The sequence below is a fragment of the Piliocolobus tephrosceles genome, chromosome 12, assembly GCF_002776525.5.
Source record: "Piliocolobus tephrosceles isolate RC106 chromosome 12, ASM277652v3, whole genome shotgun sequence".
In the NCBI taxonomy this organism is placed as follows: Eukaryota; Metazoa; Chordata; class Mammalia; order Primates; family Cercopithecidae; genus Piliocolobus; species Piliocolobus tephrosceles.
In genome coordinates this window covers 115,416,388-115,435,099 of record NC_045445.1, presented here as the reverse complement: position 1 = coordinate 115,435,099, position 18,712 = coordinate 115,416,388, and the positions used below count along the sequence as shown (strand labels likewise).

The 18,712-nt window shown below is 35.1% G+C and overlaps 1 protein-coding gene across 1 annotated transcript in view; it reads right to left on the bottom strand.

Moving 5' to 3' along the window:
• DMD (dystrophin) overlaps positions 1 to 18,712 on the bottom strand; it is a 2,292,995-nt gene that overhangs the window by 1,543,375 nt on the left and 730,908 nt on the right. Inside the window, 1 exon segment of the mRNA XM_026451980.1 lies at positions 15,994 to 16,144. Coding sequence (XP_026307765.1) covers positions 15,994 to 16,144 — 151 coding nt within the window.

Below are 18,712 nucleotides of genomic sequence, written 5' to 3'. Positions count from 1 at the left end.
GTAGTTCTCCTTGAAGAGGTCCTTTACATCCCTTGTAAGTTGGATTCCTAGGTATTTTCTTCTCTTTGAAGCAATTGTGAATGGAAGTTCATTCCTGATTTGGCTCTCTGCTTGTCTGTTACTGGTGTATAAGAATGCTTGTGATTTTTGCACATTAATTTTGTATCCTGAGACTTTGCTGAAGTTGCTTATCAGCTTAAGAAGATTTTGGGCTGAGACGATGGGGTTTTCTAAATACACAATCATGTCATCTGCAAACAGGGACAATTTGACTTCTTCTTTTCCTAACTGAATACCCTTGATTTCTTTCTCTTGCCTGATTGCCCTAGCCAGAACTTCCAACACTATGTTGAATAGGAGTGGTGAGAGAGGGCATCCCTGTCTTGTGCCAGTTTTCAAAGGGAACTTTTCCAGTTTTTGCCCATTCAGTATGATATTAGCTGTGGGTTTGTCATAAATAGCTCTTATTATTTTGAGGTACGTTCCATCAATACCGAATTTATTGAGCGTTTTTAGCATGAAGGGCTGTTGAATTTTGTCAAAAGCCTTTTCTGCATCTATTGAGATAATCATGTGGTTCTTGTCTTTGGTTCTGTTTATATGCTGGATTACGTTTATTATCAAACAAATATACAAGAAAAAAACAAACAACCCCATCAAAAAGTGGGCAAAGGATATGAACAGACATTTCTCAAAAGAAGACATTCATACAGCCAACAGACACATGAAAAAATGCTCATCATCACTGGCCATCAGAGAAATGCAAATCAAAACCACAATGAGATACCATCTCACACCAGTTAGAATGGCAATCATTAAAAAATCGGGAAACAATAGGTGTTGGAGAGGATGTGGAGAAATAGGAACACTTTTACACTGTTGGTGGGACTGTAAACTAGTTCAACCATTATGGAAAACAGTATGGCGATTCCTCAAGGATCTAGAACTAGATGTACCATATGACCCAGCCATCCCACTACTGGGTATATACCCAAAGGATTATAAATTATGCTACTACAAAGACACATGCACACGTATGTTTATTGCGGCACTATTCACAATAGCAAAGACTTCGAATCAACCCAAATGTCCATCAGTGACAGACTGGATTAAGAAAATGTGGCACATATACACCATGGAATACTATGCAGCCATAACAAAGGATGAGTTTGCGTCCTTTGTAGGGACATGGATGCAGCTGGAAACCATCATTCTTAGCAAACTATCACAAGAAGAGAAAACCAAACACCGCATGTTCTCACTCATAGGTGGGAACTGAACAATGAGCTCACTTGGACTCGGGAAGGGGAACATCACACACTGGGGCCTATCATGGGGAGGGGGGAGGGGGGAGGGATTGCATTGGGGAGTTATACCTGATATAAATGATGAATTGATGGGTGCTGATGAGTTGATGGGTGCAGCACACCAACATGGCACATGTATACATATGTAACAAACCTGCACGTTATGCACATGTACCCTAGAACTTAAAGTATAAAAAAAAAAAAAAATTCAGAAGGTTCTAGGAATAGAGATGAGTCTAACATCTAAGAAAGTAGTATCTTAAAAAAGCTGTCTCATGAACAAAAAAATCCCTAGATACTAATGATCATTGTAATGTAAGACATCTGGACAGGAATTGACTTTTTTTCAAATAAAAACTTCAAGTACAAATCAGAAAGTGTTAGGATTTCTTGGGAAATCATGGGGTGGTAGGTAACTTATTTTTTTCACTCTCTTTTCCTCTATGCCCCATTCTTTCTACCACCTCTGCACCGGGCTAGGCTCTATATCCCTTGCTGGTCTGAACAAAATGATCTGAAAATGACTTTCAATTTTATTTGCAGTGAAATATTCACTTTGCTAAGCCTGGCTGGTCACAGTATTGTCTAGCTTTCCATGAAGATCTATTTATGGTATGTAACTTTGTTATAAATTTGAATATTTTAAACAATCTTTCCCAACAGGCTCCCCTAGAAAAGTTTTTCATATTCACTTACTTAAATGAGATTGAATATCTTTATTAGTGCTTATATCGGAACACATTGATTTTATCTTTTTGTTAGAAATGAATGTTTATGTTTCTGCCAACTCCTAAGCTACCAAATGGGGGTTCTGAAAGACTGTTTCAATGGAGAGATTTGAAAGACTATAAAAGCACACTAAATGTTTCTCAATAGCCTGAAGGGGACTCAATAAATATGAAAAGAAAGTGTTTTAAAAATAAAGTAGACAATTAATGCACCCCTACATATGGAAAAGGACATAGGATGAAATAGATTGACCAGAACTTGCGCATGACTATGAGGAGACAGTAAAACTGTAGGCAAAAGTGTAGCATCTGAAATCAGATTTTCTGTAATTCCTGGAAGCATCAATAACCAACCACGTGACTTTGAGAAAGTCATCAACCACACCAAGCCTCAGCTTCCTAATTTCAAAATTGAGATAACAAAACTGCCTCTTTCTTTACGTGGTTAAGAAGATTGAATAAGGTCAAATTGTTTCATATTTTGCCTGGAAAACAGTATAAATTCCAAAAATATTAGCATCTAATTCATTGAAAGAATTCATATTTAGCCATATTTATATCAAATATTTTAAACTAAACTGGAATAATCTAATACTAATCTATTTTACCCTCATCTAATACATTCTGACTATCATCCTTTCTGATAGACATCATAAGTACAGAAAGAGAATGTGATTTTTAAAAAGTCATGAAAAGAATTGTTGAAGTTACAGCAAAGTTTTAAGGTCTGGAGAAACACACAGTTAAGTGTTAAATCCTTAAATAATACTTGAACTTCCAATTTATTTATACTACATTAACAAAAGTAGATTCGAACTACCTGATCTGATGGTATCATAGAAAAATTTGCATGGTCAGACATATGTTATGGAGTGAGGACAGTCTCTAATCACTAAACGATAGCCCTCAACTCTCATGCCTCTCCTACTCTTTCTACAATTCATGCATGCATCCACCTACACATTCTACATATAGTCACAGAATTAAAATCAGATTAAAGTAAAAACCAGTAACACTGAATAAATAATTATAAAATGCCTTTACTGAAAATACTTATTGAAAAAGAAAAGAACAAGATTATTGGGAGAGTTGGGGTAGAAAGTTTCAGGCAGAGCACTGAGGAAATAATATGCCTTGTGCTGCTAAACAGAATATAGTTGTGAAATTCAGTTCCAATGATTATCCTCCTGCTCAGACACTATTGCCATGCTTATCATAAGCCTATTTTCCTGTTTCCCTTATAGTCCCTTCTGCCTCTATTTTAAAGAAAGAACTACGGATTAATGGTGATGAATTATCTCATTAAGCATTTTGATTCTGAGTATTTAAGGCATAGCTACTACTACTGCTTACTCTACGTTTGAAGACTCATATGCACTCAGTCTCTGTACCTTCTATCCAGACATCACCAATCCTGTGAAACCAAGTGCCACAACATCTTCAAATCTCTTTGCCACTTCTCTGCATTTGTTCTAGTCTCTAGGATCTCAGGTGGAGTCAAGCTTCACTGGAATCTCAAAGTGGACAGAAATGGTCTCGGTTCAAAGGCAGACAGGTCAAAGTTAAAATCAGAATCTACCAATTACTACTGAAATTACCCTGAACAACTCCTTAAACTCTTTGAACACATTTATTTGTCTGTAAAATCAAAATCAAGGATTAATATCCTTCCAGGTCAGACATTTATAGAACACTCTATTCTACGACTACAGAATGTACATTATTCTCATCTACACATGGATCATTATCCAAAATTGAAAATTGTGAGTAGGCCACAAGGTGGTTCTTAACACATTTTAAAAAATCAAAATCATACCAATCATCTTCTTGAACCATAGTGGAATAAAACTAGAAATGAGTATCAAGAAGACTCCTTAAATCTATACAAATACATGGAAATTAAACAACCCGCTCCTGAATGATCTTTGCACAATGAAATCAAGGAAGAAATTAAAACTTTTTGAAACAAATGAAGAGACACACATAACATACCTCAGCCTCTGGGATACAACAGAAGCAGTGCTAAGATGGAAATTTACAGCATTAAATGCCTACACCAAAAAGACAGAAAGATCTAAAATTAGCAACCCAATATTATATTTCAAGAAACTAGAAAAACTCTTGTTTAAGAACAAACCAGACCCAAAGCTAGCAGAAGATAAGAAGTAACAAAGATCTGCTCTGTCACCAAGCTGGAATGCAGTAGCGCAATCTTGGCTGACTGCAACCTCAGCCTCCCGAGTTCAAGCGATTCTCCTGCCTCAGCCACCCAAGTACCTGGGACTACAGGTGCCTGCCACCACGCCCAGCCAATTTTTGTATTTTTAGTAAAGACGGGGTTTCACAATGTTGGCCAGGATGGTCTCGATCTCTTGACCTTGTGATCCACCCACCTCGGCCTCCCAAAGTGCTGGGACACCTCGGCCTCCCAAAGTGCTGGGATTACAGGCATGAGCCACTGCATCTGGCCGAAAAAACTATGAAAATTTTTTATTTTTAAATCATAGAAGATACACGTTTCATGAGCCTAATGGAATTAACCTAGGAATGCAAGGCAGCGGAAACTTCCGGATAATGTGTAGTAAGGCCAGAAAGTAACCTGTCAATGTCCAAAGTTTCCACAACATAAATTGAGTGATCAGAGGAGCTGCCCCAAATACAAAGAAGGAAGGAAGGAAGGAAGGAAGGAAGGAAGGAAGGAAGGAAGGAAGGGAGGGAGGGAGGGAGGGAGGGAGGGAGGGAGGGAAGAAAGAAAGAAAGAAAGAAAGAAAGAAAGAAAGAAAGAAAGAAAGAAAGAAAGAAAGAAAGAAAGAAAGAAAGAAAGATCAGAGCAGAACTAAATGAAACTGAGATAATAAATGGAAAAATTAAAAAAATTAAAAAGTCATTTATTAAAAAAATTAACAAGTCATTTATTTGAAAAGATAAACAAAATTAATAGACTACTAGCTAGGTTAACCAAGAAAAAAATAGAGGAATCAAATAAGCAAAGTCAGAGATAATAAATGTGACATTACAACTGATACCATAGAAATACAAAAGATTATCAGAGACTACTAGGGGCATCTCTAGGTACACAAATTAGAAAATTTGGAGGAAGTGAATACATTCCTGGATACGTATCAACTCCCAACATTGAACCACAAGAAGCAAAATTCTTGGACAGACCAATAACAAATAGTGAAACTGAATCAGTAATAAAATATCTCCCCCAAAAATAAAGCCCAGGACCAGACATATTCAGCTGAATTCTACCAGACATGCAAAGAACTGGTACCAATACTACTGTAACTGTTGCAAAAAATCAAACAGGAGGAAATTCTCCCTAACTCATTCTATGAAGCCAGTATCACCCTAATACCAAAGGTAGGTAAGGACACAACAAAATGGAAACCACAGGCCAATATCCCTGACGAACACAGATGCAAAAATTCTCAACTGAATACTGGCAAACCAAATGCAAAAGCATATCAAGAAGATAATACATGACAATAAAGTGAGCTTTATTCCAGGTATGTAGGGATGGTTCAACATATGCAGATCAATATATGTGATTCACCACATAAACAGAAATAAAAACAAAAACCACAGGATCATCTCAATAGATGCAGAAAAGGCATTTGATAAAATCCAGCATCTCCCCATGGTAAAAACCTTCAGCAAGTAAGCACAGAAGGAGCAGATCTCAAAATAACAAAAGTCATATATGACAATACTGAACAGAACATGTTGAGAGTACCTCTCTCCCCCAAGAACTACAACAAGACAAGGATACCCATTTTCACTGCTCCGATTCAACATAGGACTGGAAGTCCTAGCTAGAGCAATCAGGCAGGAGAAAGAAATATAAGGTATCCAAATTGGGAAAAAGAAAGTCAAATGACTTCTCTTCACTGATGACAGGATTTTATATCTAGAAAACCCTAAAGACTCCTCTAAAAGGCCCCTATATTTGATAAATGACTTCAGTACAGTTTCAGGATATGAAATCAATGTACAAAATCGGTAGCATTTCTATACACCAATAATGATCAAGCTGAGAACAAAATCAAGAACTCAATCTCATTTACAACTACAAAAAAACAAAAAACAAAACAAAACAAAAATACCTAGAAATGCCTTTAAGCAAAAAAGTGAAAGATCTCTACAAGGAGAACTACAAAACATCAATGAAATAAATCATAGATGACACAAACAAATGGAAAAACTTTCCCCTTCTCATGGATTGGAAGAAACAATATTGTTAAAATAACTACACTGCCCAAAGCAATCTACAGATTGAACAAAGTCCTTATAAATTACCAACATAATTTTCCACAGAATGAGAAAAAAAATACTAAAATACATAGAGAATCAGAAAAGAGCCCAAATAGTCAAAGCAATGCTAAGCAAGAAGAATAAAGTTGAAGGCATCACATTACCTGACTTCAAATTATACTACAAGGCTACAGTAACCAAAACAGCATGGATACTGGTATAAAAACATATACATATAGATTGATTTAACCAAATTAAGAACCCACATATAAAACCATATACCTATGACGAACAAATATTCAACAAAGTAAAAAAAAAGTATATATACACCATCCTGTTCAATAAATTGTGCTGTAAATATTGGATAGTCATAAGCAGAAGAATGAAACTGGGCCATGTATCACCATATACAAAAATTAACTCAAAATGGATTAAAGACTTAAACGTAAGACCTGAAAATATAAAAATCCTAGAAGAAAACCTAGGAAAAACTGTTCTCAATACTGGCCTGAGCAAAGAATTTATGACTAAGTACTCAAAAATAAAAACAAAAATAGACAAATGGAGCTTAATTTTAAAATCTTCTGAACAGCAAAAGAAACGATCAACAGAATGAACACACAACTTATAGAATGGAAAACAATTCCGAACTATACATCTAATAAAAAAACTAATATCCAGAATCTACAAATAACAAGAAGAAAACTAGATAAACCCATTTAAAAGTAGGCAAAGGACACTAGCAGACTTGTTTTAAAAGAAGATACACAAGCGGCCAACAAACATATGAAAAAACGTTCACCACCACTAATCATCAGAGAAATGCAAATTAAAATCACAAGGAGATATCATCTCACACCAGTCAGTACGGCTATTATTATTATTATTATTATTTTTTTCAATGTCATTTAAACAATTTGTAGGTACAGAGTACGGGTATTTGTGGGGTACATGAGATGTTTTGATACAGGCCTGCAACGTGAAATAATCACATCATAGAGAATTTAGTATCTATCACCTCAAGCATTTGTCCTTTGTCTTACAAGCAATCCAATTATAATCTTTCAGTTATTTTAAAATGTACAAGTTATTATTGACTACAACTACCCTATGATATGATCAAATAATATGCCTTTTCATTCTAACTATAATTTTTGTACCCAATAGCCATCCCCACTTCCCTTCCACCACCCTTCCCAGTCTCTGATAACCATCCTTCTACTCTGTTTCTATGACCTCAATTGTTTTTTTTTTTTAGATCCCACAAGTAAGTCAGAACATATGATCGGCTGTCTTTCTGTGCCTGGCTTATTTCACTTAACATAATGATCTCTAGTTCCACCCACACTGTTGCAAATGACAGTATCTCATTCTTTTTAAAAGGATAGATATCATTTAAAAAGTCAAAAAACAACAGGCAAGGATGTATTGTTTGGCAAGGATGTGGAGAAAAGAAAATGTTTATACATTCTTAGTGGGAATGTAAGTTAATACAATCATTATGGAAAACAGTATGGAGATTTCACAAAGAACTTAAAACACAACTATTCCATCCTGCAATCCTAGTACTGGGTATATACTCAACAAAAACAACAAAAAGTGTTACATGAAAAATATACTGCAGTTGTATGTTTATCATAGCACTATTTACAAAAACAAAGAAACAACCTAAGTGCCCATCAGTAAATGATTGGATAAAGAAAATGTGACATGCACATATATATATGTATGTGTGTGTGTATATATATATATATGCATATATATACACACACACATACACACACACACCACAGAATACTACACAGTGATAAGAAAGTATGAAATCCCGTCTTTTATAGCTACATGAATAGGAACTAGAGGCCATTATCCTAAGTGAAGTAACTGGGAAACAGAAACTTAAATGCATTATGTTCTCGCCTGTAAGAAGAAGCTAAACAAAGGGTACACATGGACATCTAGAGTGGAATAATATAAACTGGAAACTACAAAAGATTAAAGGCTGGTAGTGGGGTGAAGGGTGAAAAATTCCCTATTGAGTATAGTGTTTGTTATTCAGGTCATGGATATATTAAAATCCCAGACTCCACCACTACATGATATATCCATGTAACAAACCTGTACATGTACCCCCTCAATCTATTTTAAAACCCCTTCTAAGACATGTTTATTACTAGAGCTAAATGAGATAATCCATTAAATTCAGCTTGTACAGTGCTTAGATTTCGTAGGTGGTGAGGAAATGCTTATTTTCTTTCATTTCTGATATAGTCACATTATCCTTCCATTCTTACAGTAAGATTCATGGAAATAGCCCTTTCGAGCATCAGTATTTATTTCTAATAACTTGGTAATCACATTCTATTTTAATTATTAAATATCAGTGTGCCAAAACTGTAGACCATTATGTAAAAATAGTTTAGTGCTTTTTTAGTCTTACTACATATGACTTAGATTTTTAATTGTTAAAGTATACAATATCATTACTTCCAATGAATAGAGTACTACCAGATTTACCAGCAGAAATCTACTAGTACTAGAAATCTACTAGAAGTTCTGTTTATAACAGAAATATTAAACATGATAGTACCCCATATTCTTCAGAAAAAGTATCATATTCAACCTTATTTTTTAACATGGGACTGGATTTATGGTCATGCATTTTAAGATACATTCACACATTTGTTGAGGAAAACTATTGCCTTAAAATTCATGTTATCCTATGTGTCTTAGATTTCTTGTAAGGTTTCCCTAAAATGCATTCTAAAATGTTCTTTATAATTAAATAATTTATTTACATTATTAATTTTGTATTACCTATACAAAATAACTGAAATTGATTGTTACAGTACTGGTTCAGAAAAAGAGAGACATTTTACATGAGACTAACTCAGTAAGCGAGAATTAGGGTCCTTATTTTCCTTCTTTTAAATCCCACTGCAGAGGTCAATGTCTTCTCATGAGGAAGCATTATAGGAGTAATGAAGTATAATAACTAATGTTAGTGCCTCTAAGATGAGAGTCTTGAGCAGCTATAATTTTTTTAGCAGTACTGAGAATACTTTAAAACAAAGTTGTATGCTGCTATAAAGACACATGCACACGTATGTTTATTGTGGCATTATTCACAATAGCAAAGACTTGGTATCAAGTCAAATGCCCATCAGTGACAGACTGGATTAGGAAAATGTGACACGTATACACCATGGAATACTATGTAGCCATAAAAAAGGATGAGTTTGTGTCCTTTGTAGGGACATGGATGCAGCTGGAAACCATCATTCTCAGCAAACTATCGCAAGAACAGAAAACCAAACACCGCATGTTCTCACTCACAGGCGGAAATTGAACAATGACATTACCTGGACACAGGAAGGGGAACATCACACACCGGGTCCTATTGTGGCCCGGGGGCGGGGGAGGGACAGCATTAGGAGATACACCTAATGTGAATGACGAGTTAATGGGTGCAGCACACCAACATGGCACATGTATACATATGCAACAAACCCACACGCTGTGCATATGTACCCTAGAACTTAAAAAAAAAAAAAAAAAGCTGTGACATTCTAAGTAATGTTACTCAGTAACTTCTAATAAGCTAAATAATAATCTGATTGCTAGAAACACTTGATTTGTAAAATAAGAACATGGGCATGCATTTTATCATTATTATTAATAATCTATAGCATTACTGGGCAAATATATCCTTGGAGAATGATGCTAGTTAATAGAATCCTTATGGGAAATTAGAAGTCTTCTCAATTAGATTAAAAAACTGTAAATGAATATCATGCACATACTACTATGTAGACTATATAAGTGATGTTCTTTTTTACATAAACTTCCAATCATTTATGTCAAAATAATAATACTACCACTCAAATCAATTTCATAGTCAATGGTTTACCACTATTAAGATATTTGAAGATGGGAATGCAACAGAGATAGAAGGAAATAAGAAAAGTCAGAGATTGAAGACACCAGATACAACATCACCAGGTAAGCCACTTTATAGATATGTTTTCTACACCTTTATGTTTTTTTTTTTTTTTTTTTTTTTTTTTTGCTGTACACACAACTTTTTAATTTGTCAAAATTTCATGCCCTTGTCAGAAAGTTAACCATGATGAAGATGGTTTGAGAAATAAAAGTAGTCAATATTATCAGAACATCTGTTCTAAAAACACTTGCTGAGCATCAACTATTGACTAAGCACTCTGAAAACACAAAAAGAAATCTGGCTCTCTGGTTAAATACAGTATTTTTCTGGATTTTATTGTTTATCCTCCTTACCATCATAACCATGAAACTTTCATTAAGCACTTATGAGGGCAAAAGACAGGAAATAAAATGAAACCTCACAGCAGAAACAAACAACATGTAATTTTAACCATGCTAAATATGAGAGCGAGCTTGCTAAGCACTAAAAGCACTACTTGATCCTATGTCATTGTCAGACTTAACTGAATCACTTATCCTTCTTCCAACTATTGCATTTCTCTTTTATACTGCCTATTTTCTTAATTCCAGCTCTCAGGTCCCAGTTGCCCAGTCCCAGAATCTATTATTTTGAGCTTTTTGTTCATTTCCTAAATCTAGTTCTATTGGTTTTGATTTGATCTCTGGAATGCTTTATACCTGTTTACAATTTTCCTTGATACTGCTTTCATTCAGGCTCCATACACTTTCTGCAATATCCTCTTAACATGTTTTCTGGCCTCCTGTTTTCTCTGCTCTTTCATTTACCTTAAAAAAATATCTTCTTAAAATTAAGGTAAGTTTTACTAAATTGCTGCTCTTTCTAGTTTAATTTCTCATGAATAATGGTTTCCTGTTACTTATAGAACTAGTGCAAATGCCCGAGTCTTTTATATAAGACTCATGATCAACCTCCATGATCAGGCTTAAATCCTCAGCATTAAGTATACTACAAGATTTGATAAATGATTGGTTTCTGTATTCTTCACAGCACCCATGTGCTATAATGAGTGTTTGTTCAGTGATATGGAATAGAATGCAATGGAATGAAATGAAATGTCAGATCCTTTGGCAGAATTATAACTAAACCTTCTCTGTAACATGAACATCTAGATCATTTTAAAGGTCACCAGATGAGGATATTTCACAATCTTGGCAACCCAAATGTCTGCCTTTAACTAACCTTCAAGGAAAGCATAGGTGACTGAGCTTCTAAGAGGCTACTCAGTTTGTATTAATCAGTATTTCACATAGAACCTTCACTGAAGTCAGAATATAGAGTATATATTTACATCTGCAAATTCTAGTAATTTGTGAAGTCTTTGTTGATGCTGTCACCAACGTAATGTATCTATGCACAAAAGTCTAAATCTCTCAGAAGAATGGAAAACCTAGCAAGTAAACTGAGCTTTAAACTTCATCCCAGTCTCACTGTGCCAAGAGACAAAAGATTTCACTGTTAATTATTTTCCTTTTCATAAAAATGCCTTCCAAAATGGCAAACTTCTTTACTATCAATGAAAGCTCAAGGCTTTTATTCCTCAGTAACATCATGCCACTCCTTTGAGGGAAAATCTTTCATTCTTTATCATCACTAATAAATTCTATCCCTTAAGACAAAAATGACCAGCTAGAATTATATGTGATATAATTTTTCACAGGGGAATGAGAGGTTCGATTTGTTTACTCACCAGAGAGAATCACTCTTAGGTGCCTCAGATCTAAAGCAAACCTCTAAATACTCTCCCCAAAGCAATGTCTAAGAATGAATGGTTTATCCCAAATGTTGCAGCCAATTGAACTTTTCTCGGTTACCCAGACTAAAGGGTTTGGCTAGATTTAATAGTAACCACCATATAGGATCAACTGCTTTACCTTACCTAATTGCCAGGTTCAGTAAAAGTGACTTATCTTCCTGGCATTTCAGTGTCTGAATTTCTAGCCTGCCTCATAATAAAATGCTGTTGAAATGAAGATAGCAAAGGATCTTCTCACAGAATATACAGAAGCATATCTGTAATATTCCCAGTGTACTGGCAAGATTTGCAAACATTTTAATCTTGCCCTCCATTTGAGAGAGAGACCAGGCGACCTCTGATCTGAGTAGAATTTAAATCAATTCCCAGCAATAAAATTTGTATATTTTCTTTAATTTTGTCATCTGCAATCATCTTTAAGAAAAAATGGCGATGGCACAAGGATTTAATGTCTATTTACACAAAGCTAAAAATAAATATTAGAAGTTTGGTGATACAGCAGATGGGAGTTGCTTTTGTGGGTACTCTAAGGTTACTGATGTATTTTGTTGTCAGAAGGAGAAACTTCCTTACTTTCAATGATTTACAATTCTTGGGAAGAAAAGCTGAAAAGCGATTCAATGACTATATATGTATATAGGGCTTTAGTTTGAACACAGTTACCCAAAGAAGTAATATTTATTTTCTTTTGTTTTATGAAATGTGCCAAGACTAACAAAATAGTATTCCTTTAATTCTGTATGCATGTTCCTTTCAGTGTTAAAAGACAATATAATGTACATGTTTCATGTTTTAAATAAACTCAACTCTTTGCTAAATTGTTTGATGTTAAGTCACCTTCTTCTCGCCAAAATTGTTCCCAAGTAACAAAAGAGCATTATCAATTTTCAGGACTTGAATATAAATCTTCTTTCCTTTGTCTTAATTTTATTTTAAAAAAAATCTGTCCTGAAGAATGCTCAAATAGTTAAAAGCAGGAGTTGGCCTTACTCTCTGAGCCAGCAAACCAATGCCTTCTGGCCTCTTTATGCCCTTTAAATAAATAATTTCTGGATGTAAAATGTTCCATAACCAACTTGCATATAATCCTGTTGCCTTTTGTTTCAAATTTTTTCTTCAAGGCAATTTCATACTCATTAGAAATGGCATACTTTCAAGTAATGAATCATCTGTTGAAATTTTATGACAATATTTGTCAAACATTTTCCATTTCATTCACAAAACATTTCAGGTACCTGTCAGAATATTAAGATCCTGGACAGCTTGTCTCACCTTAATGAAGAGTCTATTCAGCATCCCAAGCTAAGAACTTCCTTCCCAGCTGCCCTAAGTTATCCATACTTAGCTATGCTAACATTCTCCTTCCACTGCTCTTTTAGAGTTCTTCTTCCTGGCTTTCTCTTTACACTCCAGGCATCTGGCACCAGCGTCCCACCTTCTGATGTTCATTGTTACTTGGCCTAATCTTGGTCTTTTCTAAAATACTTCAAGTTCCAAAAGTATTGGACACATTAAAACTATGACTGGAAGGAACACTAGAAACAAACTGGCTCAACACTTTTCTTTCCAAAGTAAAGATATAGAGAACCTGGGACATTAAGTGATGTTGGAAAATGACAATACAGTTAGTGGTAGAACTAGAGCTGGAATTCTGGCTTCTAGTGGGACAAGTTTGTCTTGGGTTAGATTCCTCCAAAAACACATCCTGAGCAAAAGACTTGGGAACAAATGGTTTATTTGGAGGGTGAATCCTTAAGGCATTATGAGAGCATGGGGACATTCAGGAAGTTACCTTGTGCATATCTGGAGCTCAGTTCTACTGGGGAGTCTCTGAAAGACTGTAGAGAATATACGTTAGAAATGTTCCACTATGGGACAAAGATTCTATGGGATTTCTCTATCGACTTTTACTCCTCACTGGCTAAGGGCAGCTCTGGCGGCACTAATTGCACCTCCTGTCCACCTTCAAACTGGCTGAAATGCTTCTGTACCAGAAATGCCCTCAGGGAGAGAGAAGCCACTGCTGTACATCAACCTTGTCCAATCCATGACCCAGGATGGCTTTGAATGTGGCCCAACACAAACTTGTAAACTTTCTTAAAACATTTTTGCATTTATTTCTTCTAGTTCACCAGCTATCATTAGTGTTAGTATATTTTATGTGTGGCCCAAGACAATTCCTCCAATGTGGCCCAGGGAAGCCAACAGGTTGGACACCCCTGGTGTATATAGCCACTCTCTGCATGTAACTTCCAGTGTAGGCCAAGGGGAAAAGGGCAGATACAGTGTCAACCAGAGAAGCAAATGTGCCACAGAGGAAAAGTGGTACTATTAGAGAACTAGCACTGTACCTAACTTCTTCATCAGATGCTCAATTAGTATCTATGTGACAAGTAATCACAGTCACAATTTCTACCTAACTACAATACAGTTGATGATTTTTTCCTGATGGCATAGCAGATGAGGATTACCATAGTTACAGCTCTTCTTAAATGCTAAATTTTAAACTGCTGTAGCCAAAAGACTCCTGGGGGTCAGTATAGTAAGAGCTGGCCCCATCTGTCATTGAAAACTGAAGTTCATTAAACTAAAAAATAAAAAAAACCTCTAGAACTTAGAAATAAATGTATCTTTTATTTGCATGGAAGAACTATAAAGCTATATCTGACTGAATATTATAAAAAGAGAGAATTAAGTTAGGCAAAAGGCAGATTTAGGAGGTATGAGGTAAAGGAGCAGATATTCCCTTTCAAAGCCATAAATCCAGCAACCACAGATCATAAGTAGAGTTGCCAGATAAAATAAAGGACACCCAGCAAAATGTGAATTTCAGATAAACAATGAATAATCTGGGACACACACTGAGAAAATTATTTGTTGTTTATCTGAAATTTACATTTATGTAGGCTTCTTTTATTTTTGTTTGCTACATATGGCAACCCTAATCCTGGGACAACTACAAAGGATCTTCTGTGTGTGCGCATCCTCATGAATTGAGCAGGAGCCTATTTCAACAATAAAACTCAGAGCTAATTGTAATATTTTATGGCATTGATTAAAATAAAGTACCCTCATAATTTTGGATCAGAAAAATTATTGTAGAAGTCTCAATCACAGAAACAAAAAATAAATGCTTTCTGGCAGCGTGGGAGCGTAACTGGAAATGTACAAGTAAACTGAAGAAAAAAGATGAAAATATTAACATTTTAAAAATGTCATATTTTATAGAAAAGCAATGCTTCAGACCCTCATTTCTCATCAAGCTTGGCCAGCTTCACGTTACTACAAATTGAATGTAAAATTACATTAAAAAAATCATAGCCTTATTATTTAAATTTGTATTACAAGTAATCCCTATGAAGTCTTTCTTCCAGGAAAGCAAATTTTTAATAAATCACATATCCTGTGCTGTTCTCATCCACAAATATGTTTGATTTCTTTTCCAAATATGAAAAGCCTAGTTATGTTGTATTTTTTAAAAAACAACAACAAATGTCTTAATCCATTTTGCGCTGCTGTAACAAAAATAACTGAGACTGGGGTAATTTAGGAAGAACGTAAATTTATTTTTTCGCAATTTTTGAGTCTGGGAAATCCAAGGTCAAGGTGTTAGCGTCTGGTGAGGGCCTTTTCAGAGTTTTCACATGGTGCTGCATGGTGGAGGGTCAAGAGACCGGAGAACACTGTGTGAAGCCTCTTTTATAAGGGCCTTGATCCTATTCATAAGGGAGGAGCCCTGATGGATTAATCATCCTTAAATATTCCACCTCTTAATACAATCACCTAAATTTTGGAGGGGACTCATTCGAGCCATTGCAACAAAGATGGTAAAAATAATTTTTAAACTATGGCTGACTTTAAGTTTTAATTTTCTCCCATCAACCATGTCATCTGTGTTATTGTGTATAGATAATATACACAAAGTTTGCTTTCTAGTAGAAAGCATACAACATAAGATACACCTACCTTATGTTGTTGTACTTGGCGTTTTAGGTCTTCAAGATCAGGTCCAAGGGGCTCTTCCTCCATTTTCCTTGTTCTTTCTTCTGTTTTTGTTAGCCAGTCATTCAACTCTTTCAGTTTCTGATTCTGGAGATCCATTAAAACTCTATGTAAACTGAAAATTTGAAAGAAGTCTATTATTACACCTCTTTTAAAACAACTTATTACTGAATATCGCAATGTAAAACAATAGAATTTACAATATAAGGAATGTTCACATTTGGGGGCATCTACTGGACATTGAGAAGGATATAAGGAAAGCCCACTATCAATCGCCCCTGGAAATCTTATTTCTCAGACCTATAATCATTCGCAAATCCTGATTTCTAAAAAGTTTCACATAACCAACTAAATGTGAACATGGTAACTGAAGTGCAAAGCATCTGATAACTGACTTAGTAGTATATTTTGGCAGTTGTTCGTTTACATTCTCATTATTTAATACGTGTGGTGGTTAAAGATGGCCACAAATTCTTTGTCCATCTTCCCTTCAAGAGATGAGGTCTATTTTCCATCCCTGTGAATGTGATCAGGACTTGTGGTTTTTTTTTTGACCACAGAATGTGACATAACTGACACCACACAAAATCCAAGTGTAGGCTACGAAAGAACTGGCAGCATTTGTATTTTTCCTCTCTTGAAGCCTAGATTCCATGCGGTAAAGGAGGCCAGGCTACACTACTGAATCATTAGAGATCATATAGGAGTGATTCTGGAGGATGAAATATTATATTGGAAGTGAGCTTCCAGCTCATTGCAGCCCAAGGAGTGACCCCAGCTATAACACCGGTAATACAAAAACAACCTGGCTGAGCCCTGCTTATATTCTTGATCTTCAGAATCATGACGCAATTATAAATTGTTTTAACCCATTAAGTTTGGACGCCATGTGATACACAGAATTAGATAAGTGAAAGCGTGCTTTTTTCCACACAAAGATATAGAAAATAGTGGGCTGGGTAATGAATTTAAAGTCCAAAGGCCTAGGTTCACAGCCCAGCGGTAAGCTCTACAACCAGGTTCTTAAACGTTCTCAGCTACATTTCCAGCATCAGGGACATGGGATAATGCTTTGCCTATTAATTACACAAGTTTATGTTGAGGATGAAAATACATTAAGGTTCTTTCATTAATTCAGCCAAAATTTGAGATGTAAATGGGAAGTGTTAATGGTTATTTTAAGGGAAATATTTTTTATAAATATCATGTTTAAAGTATTTTTCAAAACTATATTCTGAACATTGATCTTAACCACGAGATAGAATTTGAATTAGGAATATATTATTTTGAATACATAATTTTATTCTAAAATCTTTAGTGGAAGTTTCCATTAATCACCACATTTAAACACACAAAGTGCACACATAGCTGAGAGTGTTTTTTAATAGACTTAATTTTTTGGTTTAGATTTACAAAAAATTAATGAGATTATAATACAAAGAGTTATCATATAACTTGTACTCAGTCTCTCCCATTTTATTAGCATCTAATGTTATTATAGAACATTTGTTACAATTAATGAACCAATATTTGTGCATTATTATTAGCTGGGGTCTATATTGTACTCTGATTTCCTTAGATTTAAACTATGCTTTTTGTATTTCAGTATCTCTTCAACGATTCCATATTACACTCAATTGTCCTGTTTCCTTAATCTGCTTTTGGCTATGATAGTTTCTCAGAATTTTTCTGGCAGTTTTTAAAAGTGCTGACCAGGCTGGTATTTTGTAGTATGCCTCTCAATGGGGATTTGTCTGAATTTTTTTTCCTCATCATTAAACTGGGGTTTTTGAAAGACCACAGAGGTAATGGGCCATTTTAATCACGTTTTATCAATCATATATACTCTCAAGATGACTTATCAATGTTAACTTTGACCACGTGGCTAAAGTAATAGGTGTCACATTTATCCACTATAAAGTTACTCTTTCCCCCTCCTTTTACACTGTTTTTTAACAAGAAAGTCACTATATACAGTCCCTATGGAGTGGGGAGTTATATTCTCTCTCTGTGAGGGCAGACAAGTTACATAAGTTATTTGGAGTTTTTTCTGCATTGGAGATTTGTCTCTATTCCTCCATTTATTTATGAAATTATTTATATAACATGGACTCATGTATAGTTATTTGATACTTTGAGCTAATCCAGTATTAGTTTCTGCTTTGGATTTTTGCTCAAATAGTTCCAGCTTTAGACACTGGGAACTCTCTTGGTTGGTGACTTTGACATATCCCATTAAAGTTGTTTGTTTAGGGCAGGGCTGTGGAGTTGAGCATGTTCTTACTTTCTGGCACTACCAAATGCTCCAGGCTCATTTCCTATACTCCCTTTCTTAGTTTTAGAATCAGCCGTTTCTCCACAGTGTTCTAGTTCCTTTTTTTTTTTTTTTTTTTTTCTGGAGAATGTTACTGGAACCCAAGATCCTGTTGCTAGGTATGCTTGTTACTTCTAGGGTGTTGTAGCTTACAGGACATATGGGTTGACATAAAGAAGTGGATGTGCGAGTGCGAACTCACCCATAAATACTTCTTTATGTAATTACCTCATCTGTAGCAAGCTAAATATTAATCTATCCATATCTCTCCACCTTGTGACTTCTGTCTTTTATCTGTGAACTACACCTCTTCAACAGTAAGAATTTTTTTTTTTTTTTTTTTTTTTTTTTTTTTTTTTTTTTTTTTTT